Source organism: Enhydra lutris, unplaced genomic scaffold (genome assembly GCF_002288905.1).
Source record: "Enhydra lutris kenyoni isolate GAN:26980312 unplaced genomic scaffold, ASM228890v2 scaffoldscaffold21, whole genome shotgun sequence".
Taxonomy (NCBI): Eukaryota; Metazoa; Chordata; class Mammalia; order Carnivora; family Mustelidae; genus Enhydra; species Enhydra lutris.
Genome location: NW_019154105.1, coordinates 10,944,411 through 10,964,602, shown reverse-complemented (window position 1 = coordinate 10,964,602; position 20,192 = coordinate 10,944,411). Strand labels below are relative to the sequence as shown.

Genomic DNA, 20,192 nt, shown 5'->3' with positions numbered 1-20,192 from the left:
TTTTCTGTGTATAGATTCTTAGTCTCTTTGGTTAGGTTTATTCCTAGGTATCTTATAGTTTTGGGTGCAATTGTAAATGGGATGGACTCCTTAATTTCTCTTTCTTCTGTCTTGTTGTTGGTGTAGAGAAATGCAACTGATTTCTGTGCATTGATTTTATATCCTGACACTTTACTGAATTCCTGTACAAGTTCTTCTTGCTGGAATATTTTAAGGCAACTCCTAGATCATGTCATTTCACCAATTAATACTTCAGTGTTTAAGAAATATAGACATGAAAAAAAAGGTGTCATTATCCTACCTGATAAAATGTATAGTCCCTTAGTCTCATCTAATACTCAATACACAAGTTTCCTTGATTGTCTTGAACAGTTTTTAAAACAGTTGATTTGTTTGAATACACATACCACATTGGATCATTATACCTGTTGGTCTCTTGCTACCAGGTCGAGGTGGCCATTTTTAGGTTGGGGAGTACCATACTTCTGCAGGGTGGTCTATTCCCCAAGAACAAAGGAATCCAAAGAAGCATTAATTCCATCCGTAGGCAAGAGATGGCAAGCCAATGGCATTTTCCCCCCAAATACAATAGGCCTAACTATGGAATTGGCAGTCTTCCTGTGTCCTTCCCCTTCTTTTTAAAAAAATTTTTTAAAGTAGAGCGTGGAGCCCAACACAGAGCTTGAACTCATGACCCTGAGATCAAGACCTGAGCTGAGATCAACAGTCAGACACTCAACCGACTGAGCCATCCAGGAGCCCCATGTGTCCTTCCCATTCTTACAAAATTAATCTAGAAAAGTCATTGTTAAAAACAACTTCAAATGTATTCCTTTGCTGTTTCAAGCACAGATTTGAATCACAGGTGTTAAAAAGCCATCAATAAATCAATTCCATGCCATTCCCCCGATATGTACGTATTAATCATCAGCTTTGGCATCTTCTAACACTGGTGTTGCCATCCCTGGGGTAAATTCAGGTAGGCAGGAATTCAGGTGGCGACTACCTGAGTCATGAACTCCGAGGCTAGTTGGCAGAAGTTAATCAAGATTATATGAATATGGAATGCAGAGTGGCCTGAGTTCTGAGCACGGACGCCATGGCTCAGCACCTTCCCAAGGTGACGTCAGTGCTCAGACGCTGGGCACGGGGTTAGTCTTCTAGGGCATGTTGGTCCATTCCGATCTGCAGACACACGCCTGGGTCGGGTTCTGGCAGTGGGTGCCCAGCAGACCCTGCCTGTCACTTCTGTGTGACGCCAGGAGAACGTCGTTCTGGGAAGGACCTTACTGGAAGTGTTTACATAATGACAAAGATTTAAAAAGTAAAGACTGTAAGCTTGAGGAAATGATCACTTCTTGTCAGAGCTGTTCCGTGGTTTCTAGTTGCTCAGAGTAAATGTCAGGCTTTTAGAATTGGTGCCCCAGACCATGCAGCCTGCCCTTTCCCTGCCTGTCCATCTCTGACCTTATGCCCTATCCCCCAGGTTCCTTCTGCTTTAGCCTCTTGTCTCCTTGGTGTTCCAGGGATCTGCCAGGCTCTTTCTTGCCTCAGGGCCTTTTCAGGTGCTGTTCCCTCACATACTCACCTCCTCACCTCCTTCAGGTCTTTGCACAACCATCCTTCAGTGAGGTCTTCCCTGACTTCCTGTTTAAATCTGCCCCCTCCACATCCCTCCACGGCCTGCCCCAACCCCCATCCTGGTCTCAGTAGCACACTTTCTTTCTTTCCTTTTTTTTTTTTAAAGATTTATTTATTTCTTTATTTGACAGACAGAGATCACAAGTAGGCAGAGAGGCAGAAAGAGAGGGGGAAGCAAGCTCCCCGCTGAGCAGAGAGCCCGATGTGGGGCTTGATCCCAGGACCCTGAGATCATGACCTGAGCCGAAGACAGAGGCTTAACCCACTGAGCCACCCAGGCGCCCCCTGAAATCTCTTTCTTGCTTACCTTTTCCCATAGGAGTGTCCCCTTCTGTATCACACAATTTACTTTTACACTCTCTTTCTCACCATGGATTTATCCTTTGTGCTTAGAATAATGCCTAGTCATGGTAGACATTCAAGAAATTGTTTAAACAATTGAGTTGAGTTAAACCCTGGAAAATCTGATCACAAGTATGCATTGAAGGATTCCTTGTGGAAAAGGAAGGTCACACTTTGAACAGCCTTGTGGAGAGAGACGCGTTAGTAAGGGAACAAAGAGTGGAAAAGCGTCTTCATTATTCATGCAGTAGTGAAGTGCGCTCCTAAAGTTGATGAGATAGAAGTTGTTGTTCTGCTTAGCAGTGGAGCACATCTGGTGAGTGATATACTCGTCTCCTGTTTGATACAGTAGCTCCTTAGCATGTGTGAACCTAACAACTGTGATTTCAGCTCTTTGCTGGTAGCCCCGCATGGTTGTATATTGTAGTCATTTTGCTTTTCAGCAGTGCATGTGGTGAACTGTGCTGGTAGTGAGGCCACACTGAGCCTACTGGACAGCCTGCCTCCCCGCCGCGGGTCCTCCTGCTTACTTGCTTTACTTTAAGAATTTAGAAACTCATAAAGTTATGCTTGACCACGTGGTATATCAGAAATTGTGCTATCGGGATATTTGTGAGTTTGGGTATTTGCAAAATAAGGTTGGGAGAAGCGATGTTTCATGAATGTCAAGGGTCTGTATACTCTCTAGGTATCCTGAGTGTCTGCTCTTTCATCAAAATCTGTTTCATATTTGTGATCACAGGTTCCTAAAGAGTTGGGACAAGGTTAATCAAAACAGCCAAGGAGAGGCAGCATGATACAAAGTGGCTAAGAACACAGAATTGTAGAGCTAGACTGCCTGGGTTCAAATCCCAACTTCAGCGGTTATTGGCCGTGTGACTTTGGGCAAGTTACTGACTCTCTCTGTGCTTCAGAGATAATGAAGATAAAGATGGTACACACATCATTGGATGTTGTGAGGATTAAATGAGTCAATCACGCTTGTCTAGCAGTTACAGCAGTGGCTGGCACATAGTAAGCTCATCTGAAGTGTTTGCTAAATAAGATTAAAGACATTTATTTGGGAGGCCTGTTAGAGGATGCTTTAGCCTTTGGCTGGTAGGTACGCCAAGAGAGGGAAAGAAGTGCGTGTAAGTGATGTAATTTGTAGGTACATTTCAGTTAAGCAATATGAACAAAATTCTTGAGGGTAGTGTGTGTGACAGACATGGATTATTTAATTATGCATGAGCAGAGTGGTCGACATTGTGGACTGCTTTACATGGCCTGCTTGGTCTTCTCACATCACAGTGTACTGTGTAATTTACAGTAAATTACGTGTCAAATTACAGGTCTAAAATGGGTTTGGGGAAAGTACTTACCTCATGGAGTTGTTGTGAGGATTCAATAAAAAAATCATTGTAAAGTACTTAGCACAATACCTGGCATGTGGTAAGTGTTTAAAAGTGGGGCTTTTTTTTTTTTTTTTCAAATTAAGGGATGATGAGAGTCCCTAATCTCAGTTCCTACATTGTTATAGGTGTTGAAATCCTTTGGCTTGAAGTCTAAGCCCTGGCCTGTTACTGAACCAGTCAGACAAAATTTGACAGCACTGAGAAAGAAATCTTGCTTGCCTGATGCTTACTTAGCACAGTACTTGGCGGCTAACAAAAGCTCAATCAAATGCCAGGAGCCTCATCTCCACCAGTAGCTGTGCTGGTTCAGGATGGAGGATGTGAACAGTATGGCTGCCACACTGGGTGAAGGTAGGCCCCTTTCTCCAGAGTTAGCTCCGGATGTTGGAGGTGGGTCGCTTTGGGGCTGCACCTAATCAGTGCCATCCACTGACTCCCAGTGCTGTGTCCTGGAACAAACTCCTGCTCTTGAGTCCCCGTCCACCTGCCAACCTGGATCTGACCTGAGGTCCTGGTAAAATCCACAAGAAATGTATGCAAAATCACCACCTAACATGAAGTGTCTGATAGATCAAAACCGCAGTGAGGTACCACCTCACACCTGTCAGAATCTAAAACTAATTAAAATTAACAAGCCAGGAAACAACAGATGTTGGTGAGGATGCAGAGAAAGAGGAACCCTCTTACGCTGTTGGGAGGAATGCAGGCTGGTGCGGCCACTCTGGAAAACAGCGTGGAGGTTCCTCAAAACGTTAAAAATAGAGCTATCCTATGAGCCCGTGAATATTATCAACAATAGCCAAATTATGGGAAGAGTGCCAACGTCCATCAGCTGATGAATGGGGGTAAAGAAAATGTATATATACACACAATGGAGTATTACTCAGCCATCAAAAAGAATGAAATCTTGTCATTTGCAACTGCATGGATGGAGCTAGAGGGTATTATGCTAAGTGAAATAAGTCTATCAGAGAAAGACAAATATCATATGATTTCACTCATATGTGCAATTTAGGAAACAAAACAAATGAACATAGGGGAAGGGAAGAAAAATAATATAAAAAACAGGGAGACAAACCGTAAGACATTCTTACTGTAGAGAACAAACTGAGGGTTGCTGGTGGGGAGGTCAGTGGGGGATGAGCTCAATGGGGGATGGGCATTAAGGAGGGCACTTGCTGGGATGAGCACTGGGTGTTCTATGTAAGTGATGAATCATTAAATTCTGTTCCTGAAACCTATACTACACTATATGTTAACTAACTTGAATTTGAATTGAAATGAAAAAAATGCAATGTAGGAATTAGCTGTGGATATCAGTTATCTGCACTATTCCTGTACTACTTATCTAAAATGATTAACATTAACTATGTATAAATGTAAAGTTTGGCTAAAATTTCCAGAGCTCAAGGTTTATATTGACATTTCAAATCCCAGTTTCCTCTTCAAGTCGCTACTATGAGCTCCTTTATTGGTTTACCCAAACACATTTTGGAGTTTTATTTGTCTAGTTGCAGATCTCAGGAACAAAACTGAATTTTCTCATAACTTCTCATGCTTCTTCTGGGGTCTTAAAGCAGTTTACACGGCAGTTTATTTTTAAGTTCATTCATTCATATATTTATTGAACAAATACTTTCTTAGAATCTACTATATGGCAGGTCTAGGTACCTCTTCACATTTTAGTTTAAACAGACGGGGAAATTCTGATTCGAATTTCATTCTGTTGTGACATATTACAGTCCAGTTACCGTCTATGTGAAGGTTAAGTTCTCAAATTAGCCAATAAGGAGAAGAGCGGATGGTTAAAATTATTCTTAAAAAATACCTTAATTCACCCACAGACATAACATCTTTTAGGGAATACAACATAGTCATTTTCCCCTTCTAGTTTTGGAACAAATCACTGTTTTCTTTAGTTGAATACCAGACCATGTAATTGGAAGTTTGCTTGTGTATGTTGTTTGAAAAATACGTTCATGACCTTTAAACTTAGAGACGCATTTAGTACCAAGGATGTATCTATCCTCTGTGCACCCATTCCTTGCTGGCTGGTTCATCAGTGTTTAAAGCACAATTAGTACGTGCAGCAACTGTGCTTTATGCTGGAGTTAGGAAGACGGTGGAGAGATGATACCCGCTCTCGAAGAGTTCGCAATGTGGTGGGGATGACACGTCCAAGTGTAGTCGCGTGAGCTTAAGCGATAGTGACAGTGCAGTATCGTACGTGCTGTGTGAGAAGCAGACACTTTCAGGGGGCGGGTAGAGAACAGAGGAAACAGTGTGTACACAGTGGCTTGGTGGCCTCTTCAGGGCATGGGGTGCCATGGGGGATGACAGGAGCTAAGTGTGGAAAGCTCGTGACAAGCCTTACATTCCATGCTGAGCGGTTGGGACTTCATCTTCAATATAATGAAGAACCATTGAACGATTTTTAAAAGGAGAAAGATACCAAGTGGTGTTTTGTAAGTGGATGGGTGACAGGAGAGAGGGTTCAGAGCCAGGAGATGAGTTAGAAGCTATGGGTGGGAGGGCAGGTGGGAAGCCAGCCACCGCACACTCACGTCTGAGCCTGAACCTGCTGGCGCGTCCCTTATCTAAGAGCTGTCTTGCAGGGTGGGTTTCTTGCTATAGATATTCCTTCTCCCCACCATTGCCCTGAGGGTTCTCGTCCTTCTCTTGGCTCTGCATCTTTATTCTGCAGCGGGTTGGGCTCTGGCTTTTGGCTGAAGACCGGCAGTGGTGAGGAGGGAGAGCGGAGAGGCTGCCCAGGGCTGCCCTTCTGCTTTCTCTCACGGAGCATCCTCTGCCTTTTCATCTTGCCTGAACCCTCTCTCGGGACCTTTCTGATGTTCACCCCGGAGCACGTGGAAAAGGGCAGTTGAAAGTGAAAAGAGTCGAGAAGGGAGTCGTTTGTCCCTGCCCCCAACGGGAAAAACTCGGAGGACACTGTCAGAGGGCGCGGTGCCGAACGTCTGCATCGGGAGGGCTGGGACAGCGCTGTCCGAGTGCGACACCGGTCAGGAGCAACACACGGCGGGCGTGGAAGCATGTGGAAAGGCCCGGGAGGAAGTAAAGAGGGCGTGGCTTTGGGGTGTTGGCCAAATCAGGGGAGGGTTCTGAGGGGATCCTGCAAGTCGTTCCCTTTTTTTCTCAGTTAACGCCCTGAGTTAGTCCTCCCTGCACCTGCCACTTGCCCTGAAGCCCCCGTACCTTTCCTCACCCCATGGTTCCTGTGTCCGCTCTGCCGCCAGCTCTCTTCTTGTCCGTTGTTGCTAGGTCTGCCACAGCCTTTCAGAGCTCAGTCAGCCGTCGGGGGTCAGAGGGTACAGCAGACCTTGCCCCAGCATGGAGAAGGAGGGAGAGAGGAGTTGGGGCCTTTTCGTGGAGGGTGGCCGTTTATCGCTGGTCTCTCTCGTTCACACATCCCTGCATTTGCTCCTAGAGACACAGTGAAGGCCTTTGGGTCTGTAGGACTGTTAGTTCTCTAATACCCTTGGGGCCCAAGGGACCTTAGACTTAGATTCACCTAAAACTAATTGAATGCATTTACTCCAGGAACTTATTTAATACCCTAAATGTCTTATGAAGTGTTTTTAAGCTCATTTTATTTAAAAAACATTTTTTTTTAAAAGCTCATTTTAAAGGACACCGAAGTGGGATAGAAACTGACTTGACCAAGGTTACACCGTTACCACAGAGCACATGTGGCCTTCATGCTGTTTTGCCTGGGCCAGTTTTAGTGTGTCACCATCATGTAAAATGATGCTCCTAAGGGAAAATTTTTAAAAAGCATATTTGTAAATGAACTTTTTTTGACATTGTTATTGAGATATTTATAGATACACATGCATATTTGAGAAATAATGCAGAGAAATTGCTTGTACACTTAGGCAGTTTTTCCTGCTGTTAACATTTTATGAGACTTTATCAATATTGGTGACAATATCACTGATATATTGGCATTGATATAATCCACTGAACGTACTCAGTTTTCCACAGTTTTACTTATCCTCATTTTTTTTAAAAAAGATTTATTTATTTATTTTAGAGGGGAAAAAAGAGAGAAAGTGAGTGAGCACAAGGGGACGAGGGGCAGAGGGAGAGAGAGAATCCTCCAGCAGGCTGCTCGCTGAGCTGGGAGCCTGACTCAGGGCTTAATCCTAGGACCCTGAGATCATGACCTGAGCCGAAATCAAGAGCCATCCTCTCAACCCACAGAGGCACCCAGGCGCCCCAGTTATCCTCATTTTTCTGTGTGTTGGTGCATGTGTATTAAGTTTTGTATAATTTTATCATGGGGTAGATTCATGTATCCAGCACCACAGGTGAGATAATGAAAAGAGTCAGTTCCACAGGATCCCTCATGTTGCCCTTTTATAACCACAGACACCCTTCCATCCCCCCAATTTCTACCCCTGACCACCTTCCTCTGTCCTTCATATCTAGAGTTTTGTCATTTCAAAAAAGACTACATCAAACACTAATGATGTACTATATATTGGCTAATGAAACATAAAAAAAATTAAAAAATATTACATAAACGGAACCATACAATATATAACCTTTGGGATTAGTTTTTCCCCTCAGCATGATCCCTTGGAGAGTCATTTAATTTGTTTTGTGCATTGATTTGTTTGTCCCTTTTATTGCTGAGCGCTATCCCGTGGCGTGGATGGAGCGTACTTTGTTTACTCATTCACCTGCTGAAGCCGCCTGGGCTCATTCTAGCTTTCAGCTCTGACCAACGAAGCTGCTGGGAACCTAAGTGGACAGGTTTTTTTTTTTGTTTTTTTTTTTTGTGGACATAAGTTTTCATTTCTCTGGGACAAGTGCCCAAGAGTACAAATGAACTTTTAATGCAGTTCATAATCCAGAATATTGTTTGGCACAATCCTGCTCTGGATTCGATTTTCACCTTTTATCCAGTCCACCGTCTGATTGCGTGTGGGGCCGCCACCCCTTTCTCCCTGGCCCCGGGCCTGTGTAAATGTCCACACTGATTAAAGCACTCCCGAGCTCCGCGGAGGGGATTTGCTCTGCTTGGTGGCTGGCAGATCTCCGGCAGTCGCCTCTTGGCCTTAGTCGGGCCTGTCAGGTGTGCCACGCTGATGTCTCTTTCCCCCAGCATGAGTGTCCGGAGCTCCCGCCGTGTCCACTGCGAAGCCGAGCGCCGCGTGCTTGTCTCTTCCTCCCTGGGGAGGGAAAGGCCCTTGGGAGACCCGCTGAAGCTGGGACGGGGACCAGGGCAGCTCTTCTCTGCCCTTGCCTTCCGCTTCCCTGTAGTGAACGCACGTTGCCAAAAGATGGCAGTGCTCTTTGCCGCCGCGGAGATGGCTCAGCCCTGTGGCCTGTGTTTGGAGACTTGATGTTGTGCTTTCATTGTATGTTGAAAGTGTGGAGGGCGGATTTTTCCAGACAACGAAGGCACCGTAAAACGCTGTGTGGTCTAAAAAATTCGGAAGAGAACATCACGTTTATAAATGATTTGTAATGAACATGCTTCCCCCTCCCCCACCGCCCTTAGAAATGACTTGACCAGGGAAGAGAATTCACAAATGTGTGTATGAGTGTATAATTTTAGATGTCAGTACTGATGCTTGTTTTCTGTGGGGCTCCTGAAAAAGACCCGTGAAAGTGCTGAGTTTTGTCTTCCCTCTGTTCTAAGACCGGCAAAGTAGGAGGGACAGCCTGCTTTTGAGCTGAGACTTGAGACCAAGGCCCCTTAGTCCGTCAGTAAGGACCCTTACGCGTGCCGCAGATGGGCTGCTCATGGCAGCACTGGCTAAAAAGAATAAAACTCTTTACCTCTTGGTGTCGTCTCCTTCCCCGGATGCCTCGCTTCGGTGTGTGTGTGAGGGCATGTGGACGAAGAACTGTTTAACCATTTGCTACGCACAGGGACGCTGCTGAAAGTGTAAAGTGAGAGATTAGGGGTGCGCTGGATGTTGTAAACAGATCTAACTGGTGAGGATAAGGCAGGGTGTGTTAAAATAGCAGGTTGGCCAGTGCACGTTAAGCCTTATGAGCAGAAAGACCAGCCTTGTGAAACTCGGGTGTGGACGTGTAGACACTGGAGCTGTTCTGCTCCCCAGGATGCCCTCCCCTGGTGTCTTCTTTTTTTTTTTACTATTTTTTTTATTAACTTATAATGTATTATTAGCCCCAGGGGTACAGGTCTTGAAGCGCCAGGTTTACACACTTCACAGCACCCCTGGTGTCTTTTTGGAAGTCATCCGAAAGGCCCCGTTGGGCGTGCGGAGGAGAGCGAGCAGCGGGTCCCTGATGCACCGGGCCCGTGTGCCGAGGCCAGAGGATCTGTTTTCCAGTCCTCCGGGTCTGAGTGACCCAGCAGCTTACGACATGACCAGGTGACCAACAGGTAGCCCCGCCTTAAGCAGTGGCCTTTTTGCTAGTGCATCCTTTGGCAGAAGCCTCAGGTCAAGAGGAGAAGGGCTCTGTGTGAAGTTCCAGCCCTGAAACCAGAGGCTGTTACTATGGAGACAGTGAACCGCTGCCGTGCGAGGCCTGGCAGGAGGGATGGGAGCAGGGCGGTGGGAGGGCAAGTGAGGCGACTCCAGAGGCTAGCGCACCAGGAGACCTTCAACCTTTAGCAGCGCCGTGACGGACAGGCCTGCGATCCGAAACTGGTGTGCTGGCGGCCGGCCAGTGCTGACTGGCTGAGTGGCAGCTGCTTGTGCCGTGGGGACTAGCTGGGGAGCACGTTGGCAGTTGGCGAGGGCTCTGGGGGTGGGAACGCGGAGGGGTGGAATGTAGATGGGTGCCCAAGGCCCCATGGCTGGCGGTTTTGCACAAATGTTTCTCGTGCCGGGCTTAAGTCACCCTTGCAAGCCTGCTCCGTGATTAGGACCGGCTGGTGAAAGCTGGTCATTGACAGCAGATTTGACATGTGTTGCGGTTAAATCATTTTCGTGTCCCCAGAATAACGGAGAATGAGAGCCTCCCCACTCTGGGTGTGGACTTGGGAGGAAGGGGTCTGACTGGGCCGGTCAGAGGCCCTGCTGAAGGAAGGCAGCCTGGGCCCCGTGTGGGTTTTTACACTGACTGCTGTGACCCTTATCCCCGTGATGCGGGGGAGAAGCTTCCAAATCTATTCTGAACTTTGCCTCATGCTGGCGACGTGAGCGACCCAGGGAGCTGCTTAGAAGCGTGCTCCTTCCCTTCTTTGTTCCAGCAGAGGCGGCTCGTGGGAAGGGGACACTTTACCAATGGATTTGGGGGCCTGAGGAGGGATTAGATGAGTTAATTTCTTCCTACCGATAGAAGGGAAGACTGGTTGGGTCAGACGGTCATGTCGAAAGATATCTCTGTTTGACTAATAATAGCCAGCAACTGCTGAGAGGCTTTTGGGAGGGGAAGACAAATAACCAAATAACCAACGTTTGTTAGTTAGTGTGAAGATGGACAAAGACGTTGCAAAGTGCCTGTTCTTGGTGCAGAGGCCCAGATGCACTTGCTCGTGAGGACGAGAGGGCTGCTGTGGGGCAGGCCGCTGTGGTCACGCAGGTCTGGTACCTTCAGCTGGTGGCACTCTTTCTTTTTCCTCTTCCCACAGGGAAGAGGTTGCTTGCAGATGCTCTGCATTGACCCGCAGAAAGAACGAGGTTTCTGATTACTCGCTACGTATAGTCTTGGAGGGAATGTGAAGTATGGATCAAAGAGCCTAGAAATGCGCCCATCATTATGCTCCCTAACTCGGACGGTGCAAAGGACAGCGCTTCAGTTGGCCGGGAGGCTTCTCAGCCTAGGAGGAGGGCTCTGGCCCTTAACATTTCCTTGGTCTCCTTTCGCTGCTACTGATTTTCCTCCTTTACTTCCGCTTGTTTGTTGTATGCAGTTTTGGGAAGGGCTTAGGTGCAAAGGCAAATAAATAAACACTTTATTTAGGAAATGTGTAAAGAAAAAAGTCCATAAAAGACTTTAGGATCGGCTTGACTGTGGTGGGGTGCGGAAATGATGTTCTGTAGGAAATCGTGTTGAATTCTGTAGATTGATAAGACAGGACAGGGTTCGTGCTGAGGAGCAATGTGGGCGAACCTACTGTTTGCTTTCCAAAGGGGAGATGGTACTGTTGACGTATGTGTGGTCGTACAGGCCTCCGGGATTTTGTTGTGCTTCTGAAGTCTTTAAGAAAAATTTCCCCATTAAGCCGCCATTCTTATCTAGGTCCACAAACGCTGCGTTGCTGAAGACTTCTTTGCCGTCTGGACCTCCTCTCCCAGATTGCTAGGGGAAGTCTTCGAGAAGGCAGATGTGATTGTACCAGAGCCCCTGTCTGTCCTGCTCATCACTGTGTCTCCAGTGCCTCGCAGTATGCCTGGCACCTCATAGGGGCTCAGTCCATATTTATGGAGTGAATGAGGGGATGAGGGAAGGAAAGAGAAAAGGACTGGATCGAGTGAATGCCCTCTGTGTGTCTAGCACCGTGTTTGACATGTTGCAGGTACCTCCGCTCATTGTCACCTGTGGCCTCCATATGGCCGAGCTGAATTTTTACCTCTCTGTCTCCATCTTTCCCAGCCTCTCCGTAGCCGTCCTTCCTTGATGTCACTCTTCTCTGGTTTTTCCCTTGCCTCCCACCACTTTTGTTCCTCTGCTTATAAATGTTAACATGCTCCAGCACGTGGGCTTAGGTCTGCCCCTTAATTTCTATGTTTTCTTCCCAGATGAACTCTAGGAATGGCCGCAGGTCACCAGCTTTGTATATTCTCCAGCCCTGGGCTCCCAAGCTCCAGACTTGGACCTTTACTTGTACACCTGACAGTTGTTTTTTTTTTTATATATAATAAGCATCTCAACCATAAAGTGGCCAGAAAAAAATTCTTGGTTCCTTCCCCCAAACCTGTTTCTCCCACAACCTTCCCTGGGTTCCTAAGATAGTTTCCTCGTTTCTTCGATCTCCTGATTATCCACTTTTCACAAAGCAGCCAGAGTGGTTCTTCACGAAGGTGAAACAGCGCAGGTCAGTTTCCACCTGAAAATCTTAACAAGCGTTAGTAATGCTGCGTTGCGTATTTCAAAGTTGCTAAGAGGGTAGATCTTAGAAGTTCTCAACCCAAGGAAAAAAATCTTGTAACTGTGTGGGGACAGATGTTCACTAAACTTATTGCGGTGATCATTTCGCAAGATACGCAAAAACTGAATCATGTACATCTGAAACTAATACAATGTTGTATGTCAGTTTTACCTCAATAAAACAAAACAAAACAAAAAATCCTTCAGTGGCTCCCATAACACCTAAAGTTTTGACTACTTACTATGGCCTCCATAGTAAGTGGGCCTGTCTCCTCCAGCATTGTCAACGACCAGTGACCTTCTCTCTGCCCAGCCTCACGGACCTCATTTCCTTCCTGGAACATGCTAAGCTTGTTCCCACCGTAGGGCCTTTGCATTTGCTGTTCCCTTTACTTGGAACACTCTGCCCTTAGATCTGCAAATGCCTGGTTCCTCCCCATCATTTTTGTCTCTGCTCATATGTCCCCTCCAGAAGCCTCTTCTGATCCACCTCATGCCAAGTAACCCCGCCTCATTTTATTTTGTGCCGAGCACTCAGTGCTATCTAAGACTGCCCTATTCATCTATTTATTATTAGTTTCTTGGGAATTTTGTGTGTCTTATTAATGAACATATTCCCCTTCCCTCTGGGGATGCTTGGAACATAGGAGACGCTAAATATTTGTTGAATTTGTAAATGTGTTGAATCATTTAATCTTCTTGGGAAACTTGAGGCTCAGAGAAGCTGGCAAATGATTTGACTGCTCAAATCTTCAAGGCATTTATTTTCTTTTATACTATAATCTTGACAGCTGATCTATATCCTATTTGCTTTTAGTTTTATATTTTTAGTGTGAGTATAGAAAAGGAAAAAGATATGTATCAGGATGAAATTGTGTTAAAGAGCCATATCCCTGAAAGAAGATGTTCTGCAAATGTGCAAAGGTAATGGGTTTCTTGATGGCATTGTCCACCAGTAAAGGTTAGGGTAAAAAGAAAGAAGGAAAGAATCAAGGAAGGAAACTTACCTTTATTAAACAGGTAGTAGGTGCAAAGCACAAAACTGAGTGTTTTCTCGTATGTCACCTAATTTGAATCTTAAAGCAGTCCTGCAGTGTTGATACTGTTCCCCCAATTTCATTGGTGGAAAAACTGAGGCTCCCAGAGTTAAATACTTCGCTCCAGGTGATACATTTGTTCGATGACGGTGCTCAATTTTTAAAACCCAGGAGGTCTACTTGACACCCAGCTTCCAACTTTTTTTTTTTTTTTTAAAGATTTTTTATTTATTTATCTGACAGACAGAGATCACATGTAGGCAGAGAGGCAGGCAGAGAGAGAGAGAGAGAGGAGGAAGCAGGCTCTCCACTGAGCAGAGAGCCTGATGCGGGGCTCGATCCCAGGACCCCGAGACCATGACCTGAGCTGAAGGCAGAGGCTTTAACCCACTGAGCCACCCAGGTGCCCCAGCTTCCAACTTTTTTTACGCTCAGATGGTTGCTTTGCAAGATGGATATGCTCCTAAAATAGAAGAGAGGAAAATGTGAATTCAGTGCATATCCACATAGATTATAACAGATATCCGAAGCCCAGGAATAAGTTATACGGACAATATGGAAAACAGACTTCCAACATTCAGTGCCTGAGCATATAATTGGACGAATCGAATACAGCGTGAACATTTGGTTCTCTGGCAGAGCTTATGTACGGTATGACATAGAGCAGCTGTCTCCAGAGAAAGTTCTTTGTTTCTAGACCGGTGCGACACAAGCAGCATTTGAGCAATTCGGGATTTTTTTTTTTCTGCTTTCACTATAAATAGAGTTCATGGAATTCTGCATGTCAAAGTTAATGCAATGAAAAGAAGTCGCAGAATATGGAAATAAACCTTAACTCATCCTATAAACTAAGAAACATGTTTGGCATCAGGAGGCCGTAAAAACGCTGTCATTACTTGGATGGATTCTGAGGTCTTATTTAGCATATGAAATTGCAGAGCAGATCCTCTTATGTAAGGAGACAGGAGGACAGCGTAATGTGGCTACAGACTGAAGAACTTTGTGCCCTTCAGGGAAGAGTTAACAGGACAGATCTACATAGAGACGTGTGATAAGGACGAGGAAAATGAATGAATGGGTGGCGTATGTAGATGTGCCTGTGGCCGAAGCCAGGTTGCTGGATAATCCTCAGATGTCAGATTTCCGTAAGGCCAACATGTGACTCAAAGCTTGCCACTCAACAGAGAATACTGGGCTGTGCTGGTATTAAGAGGCTGGCTGGAAGCTAGGCTCCCAGTGTGCACTAGCCTAACTCCCTGTCGTTTTCTGTGTGTGGGTGGGTGTGCATGTGTGTGCGTGTGTGTGTGAGGGTATACATTTTTATGCAGTGGGTGTTTAAAGAGCTAAGCACTGAAGCTGGTTTTCCACAAACGATCATCACGAGCACTCCAGACAAACCAAACTTCCTCTCTTGGTATTTTTTTTTTTCCCCTTGCTTTCATCTTCTTCTTTTTTTTTTTTTTTTTCCTTTTTGCAAATCCCAAAGAGAGAATCCCCAACATCCAGCCTATAGGATTGAGATGATTTTCTCTCACCTGTCCATGTGGGTGCCCTCTCAAGGTTAGAACTGAAGCTATGTGGGACCGGCGTATTCTGAAGCACCAGATGAGAGGAGCTGCGTGAAGGAGTAGCAGACACAGGAGGAAGAGAGCCTCTACCCTGTTAACATGAACAGCAGCCTGCAGGTTAACCTGCCCAGAAGCTGGGCTACTTCAGGCAGCTCACTCCAGGAGAAGTCTGAGCATTCTTTTTTTCTTTTTTATTACTATAGGATGGAGGATGAAGCTGTCCTGGACAGAGGGGCTTCCTTCCTTAAGCATGTGTGTGATGAAGAAGAAGTAGAAGGTGAGCTTTGTGGGTCTGGGGAAGTGTGTATTCATAGATCTGTGTCTTCATAGATAATAGCACTCATGCATTTCATGGAGCTTATATTTTTGAAGTTAAAAACTCAAGCTTTTCTATGGGGTTTTATTAGTCTGCACATTTTGCTTCCACACAGAAAGTAATTTTAAGAACTTCATTGGACCATTAGAATCTGAATCAGTGTGGTCCTGCCTGGTTAAAAAGTGGGGGGGAGGTGTCTTACTTTTGAAGCAGGTGCCTATGGTAGTCGTGCCTTTCTGTCAAAAATAAATATTTTGCCAGTTAGTTACCACCTTGTGATGACTAATTCAGAGAAGCTGCTGGATTTATATAAATGTATTTGGCAGTATCTTCTAACACTCTTTCTTACAGCTTACAGGGGAGAGAAACAGACGTTACAGAAGGAGAATGATACCATTGTTGCAGGAAAAATGGGTATAAACTGAGGTTATAAAGTGGGGTGATCATAGATGATCCATTAAGAAATTCAATTAAGAAATAATGGATTTTGTTTTTTTTTACTTAAAAAACCTCCAGGACCTCTTTTGTTAATGTTGCTCAGTGCCTGTTAAAAACCAAATAAGAGTTAAATTTTAGTTGGTGCTATTATGCTTTTCAGCATGCCCCTCTTTTCTTGTCTCTTGAATTATCAGTAATGTGTGCATAATACTATTTATTTGATAGTGAGAAGACAGGGCTCAATTAATGTTTATTAAAGTAATTAAAGGCATTGCAGACATACAAGATGTAATTAATATTTACAATGAGATTTTAAAAAAATAATCAAAGTCGTCAACAGTACTCATAAAGTTAAATGAAACTTGCGAGTGAACTGTGTCCTATATTCTTCCCTTTAAAATCACCTGAGAGACAATTCGTATGTTTTGGAAACTCTAATCTGATTGGTGCCATTTGGTAAATGCTTAACTGCTTACTGAAAATTTGGACCAGTGTGGGGGAGGGGTTGGAAGAAAGAAGGTGGGTATTTTGTGTTCTGGAGTGATTCTTCAACCAGATTGAGCACCAGGTCCTGGGCACGTGATGCCTTCTTGTCCCTCCTGGAATAGTCAGCATAGTGTGGCCATGATGATGTTTCTCATTTTTGCTTACTAAGTTTCTTCTGACCGTGTAGTACCCTCACCCCCCACTGCCCTCTTTCCTTCATTTATGCTCTTGACTCTAATAAGAATTTGATGCCTAAGTTTCTTAGGAAAAAGGAAACTACAGTATTTTATTTCACATTGTTTTATGGGTTCCTTGCGCTTTTACAGCATGACTGTGGGAAAATGTCAAGTTAGTGCAAACAAAATAGTAAAACTTGTGTCTTAAGGTTCTTGTGCCCATGGTGTTAAGTCTCCATTGTGGTGACTCTGTCACTGTCCCAGTGTCAAAGAGAAGATAAGAATCTTTAAGTTATAGCATATGAACGTAAGAAAAATTGTAGGATTGAGTGAATATATACTTCAGGGACAATTAAAGAAGAAAAATCAGTGAGAAGGCTTGGGAATGAGATTCTGTGTGTGTGTGTGTGTGTGTGTGTGTGTGTGTGCGCGCGCGTGTATGTGTGTGTGTGTGTTTTCCTTGAGAATAATGTTCTAGCTTAGTTCACAGGAGATGTAAATCACTTCTTGAACTCGTAAGGTCCTTAGGATTGACAGCGCTCTCCTGCGATAGGATATTGTACATGGGTTTCTTGAGACTTTGACTAACAAGTTTATTTCCTGAAGTACTTCCCTTGATTTTCAAGCACAAAATTAAAATAACAATGTAATGAATAGCAGACAAATCTGCAGTCAAGTTTCTTTAAGAAAAAACAAAAAGACAACAAAATATGGTAGAAACATCTGTAAAATTGTTTGGGTTTGTGATGACGAAACTTGCCGCATGGATATTATATATTTTTGTATTCTGATAAAACTTCTGTTCTAAGATTATCTTTCATGTTGATTGGAAGACTGGGCTGATTACACTTCTTTCGAAGCATGTTTAGCTAGTTGCCTGTTACTGCATTTTGAGACCCTATAAGATGGTTGCTTTTGGCGTTATTATTTGGTGGAGAATATCCAACAGTGCAGGCTCCTCTACAGAACAAGTCTTCTTCTTCTTCTTCTTCTTCTTCTTCTTCTTTTAAAGACAAATGGGTTAGCAGGGGGAGGGGCAGAGGGAGAGAGAATCTCAAGCAGATGCCATGCGGAGCATGGAGCTGGATGTGGGGTTCCATCCCAGGACCCTGAGATCCTGACCTGCCCTGAAATCAAGAGCCGGTCATGTAACCACCTGAGCCACTCAGGCACCCCTCCAGTACAAGTCTTGGAACTATAGTTAGGGACTATGTATTTCTAATTTAGTGCCCTCTGAGTCAACCCTCCCATTTTTCTCACCTGGCTTCATCTGGTGGGGGTGGGATCCCTTCAATTTTATAGTAACTCTGGGTGAAGTATAAAGAAGTTGAAATGGAAGGTTTATGGCTTAGTTGTGGTCTTAGTGGTTGAGAATAAAAACTGTCAAGAGATCTGATAAAGATTCATAGTATGAGTGGAAATGTTTTCCACAAGGATGCCAGTCCATCTCATGTTTCTAACTGCATAGAGAAGGGTGTATTTGGAGGAAAGCAAACCATTATCTTATTCTGAAGTAGCTGAGTTTCTGGTATGTTTATGGCAAAAGTAAGTGCTCCACTTTTAAGGATCAGAAATCCAAAGGGCAAGGAGCTGGAACACCTTTCATTCCTATTATCACATGTTTCCTTTTATCCAAGTAATTTCTCTTGCTTCCAGGGTAAACATGAAGCATAATGCAGCACACTTGGCAAAAGAAAACTTAAAACAAAATTTTGTTTTTTGAAATAATTTGCACAAATAAGATATTCTCCTATTAAGTGATTATGAGCATGACTAAGGTCCAATAGTAGCTTTAGTTACTTTGAAGTGTTCATGCTTTTAAAAGTCTTCTTAGGGTCCCTTAATTTGTGATAATCAGAGTCAGCTCAGCCTGAAGGTGAGAAGAGCTAGATGCTCTCACACAGTTCCTTCTACTGCTATAGTTCTGTGAAGGGGAGAGAGACTGAGGCTTCCAACCATGCCCTCAGTTCACCTGGTTCAACTTTACTCTCAGTGGGTGTGGTGGCATGATGCTTAATCCATGGTCTAAAAACTCGATAGAAAGCCATCAACTGCAAAGCTCACTAAGAATAGAGTGAGTCAGAAGAGGAGTCATCTTCTGTTTAAATAATGAGTTTATGTGGGATATATTTAAAGACCTAAACCTCATTTTCACATAATTTCCTTCACGTGCATTTGAGTTAATGATTTAAAGAGATATTCTTTAAAAAAAAGGCAGGCAAATGCCAATTTCAATATTTAAAATAAAGAGAAGCTTTTCTATCTGTTCTTGCATTGGTTACCTTGTATCAATGTATATGTATATGTGTATAGTTTTAAAGTGAACATTTTAGTCACAAAGGGGTTACTGTAGATAAATTCATTTAAAAATTTCAAAGTTTCGGATACTCATACTTGTTTCTCTACCAAAAGATGCCAGCCCCAGACCAGGCACTTCTACAGAATTGGTCTGTAGGTACAAACTGACATTATCAGAATGACCTAGAAATGCTGGCCATGAGGTATAACACTAAATTTTCATTTCAAATGCACTTAGGGGAAATTGCCAAATTTTATTGGGTGAACCAAGGTTGAGATCGGAAGAAAGAGTCTCATGTAGCTTTTTCCAAACAGGAAATCCTATGGATGTTTTATCCTTAAAAAAGCCAGCCAAGATTTTGGATCTGTATGATATAAACAGATTACTTAATATTCTCATATTTTGCAATAGGGGAAAAGAGCAAACTCCACCTTATCCTTTGAGATAAGGCCTTGGCTCTGTAGGGCTAGGTAACTTCCCAGCAAGCCTTGGCAACTCTGAGTTTTTGAGGAGGGGCCTTTTCTTAACATCAAGTCTAACCAGCAACTCAGGAAGCAAAAAATACAGCAAGACAATATTGGCTGAAACGTGTCTCCATTTCTTAAGTGTGATCAGTGCTCTCAAAGCTATTATGATATATTGTGGTGGTTTTCCTCTTTCATTGAAAACCAAGTCCAGAAGGAAGTGTGCTCCCATCTGTCCAAATGGAAGAATAATTTTACGAATTCCCATATCAACTGATGGACATTAAGAGCGAGAATTGTTAAAAATCCATGGAGTTTATGGGAGGATTATTTTTAGGGAAATAGAAGTAAAGAGGTAGAGCAGGGTCTGGAACAGAGTAGATGTTTACTAAATATTTGTTAAAAGGAAGAATTGAATACATGAATATATAACATAAACTCAGTAAAGCATATGCAGAATTATCTTATATAATCCTCTAAAGTCTTTGACGTTTCAGTGAGAAATTTGGTTCCATTAGTGCTCTTAATCCAATGAGACAAAATAGCCTCGAAAGGTCCCGTCCTTGCTCTGGTTGCTCTCTGATTTTGAAGACACCATTGACATTTATGTTGTTTGTGTATCTATATTGATAGGTAAAAGAGGCCCCTTAAACATGTCTGTGTCACTCTCTTCCCTCCTACGCTGTCTTTTGAAGACAGAAACTAAACTAATGAAATGGTGATGTTTGCCTTTTTGGAGGTCAGGATCTTAACATTTTACAGACATGAGATCACAATGACTTAACCCCATATTTCACCAGAGGATATCATGATGACGTATTTATGTGTATTGGGGGAGGTGGCATTCTAAAGAGAAAGTGGGGCCGCGTGGACATTTCTTAATAATTACAATGGTGAAAAACATAATTGCCGAGAAGGAGTGAATGAAAACCTATCGGATGGGAAGGGAGGGGCCGAGTCGGAGCTGGGGCTATTCTGAGCACTGGCTGCAAGTG

At 43.9% G+C, this 20,192-nt stretch overlaps 1 protein-coding gene across 1 annotated transcript in view; it reads left to right on the top strand.

Moving 5' to 3' along the window:
- Positions 1 to 20,192, top strand: part of LOC111148909 (solute carrier family 4 member 4) — a 348,265-nt gene that overhangs the window by 34,862 nt on the left and 293,211 nt on the right. Inside the window, exon 2 of the mRNA XM_022505690.1 lies at positions 15,222 to 15,295. Coding sequence (XP_022361398.1) covers positions 15,223 to 15,295 — 73 coding nt within the window. The 5' untranslated portion in view covers position 15,222. The remainder of the gene's footprint in view (positions 1 to 15,221; positions 15,296 to 20,192) is intronic.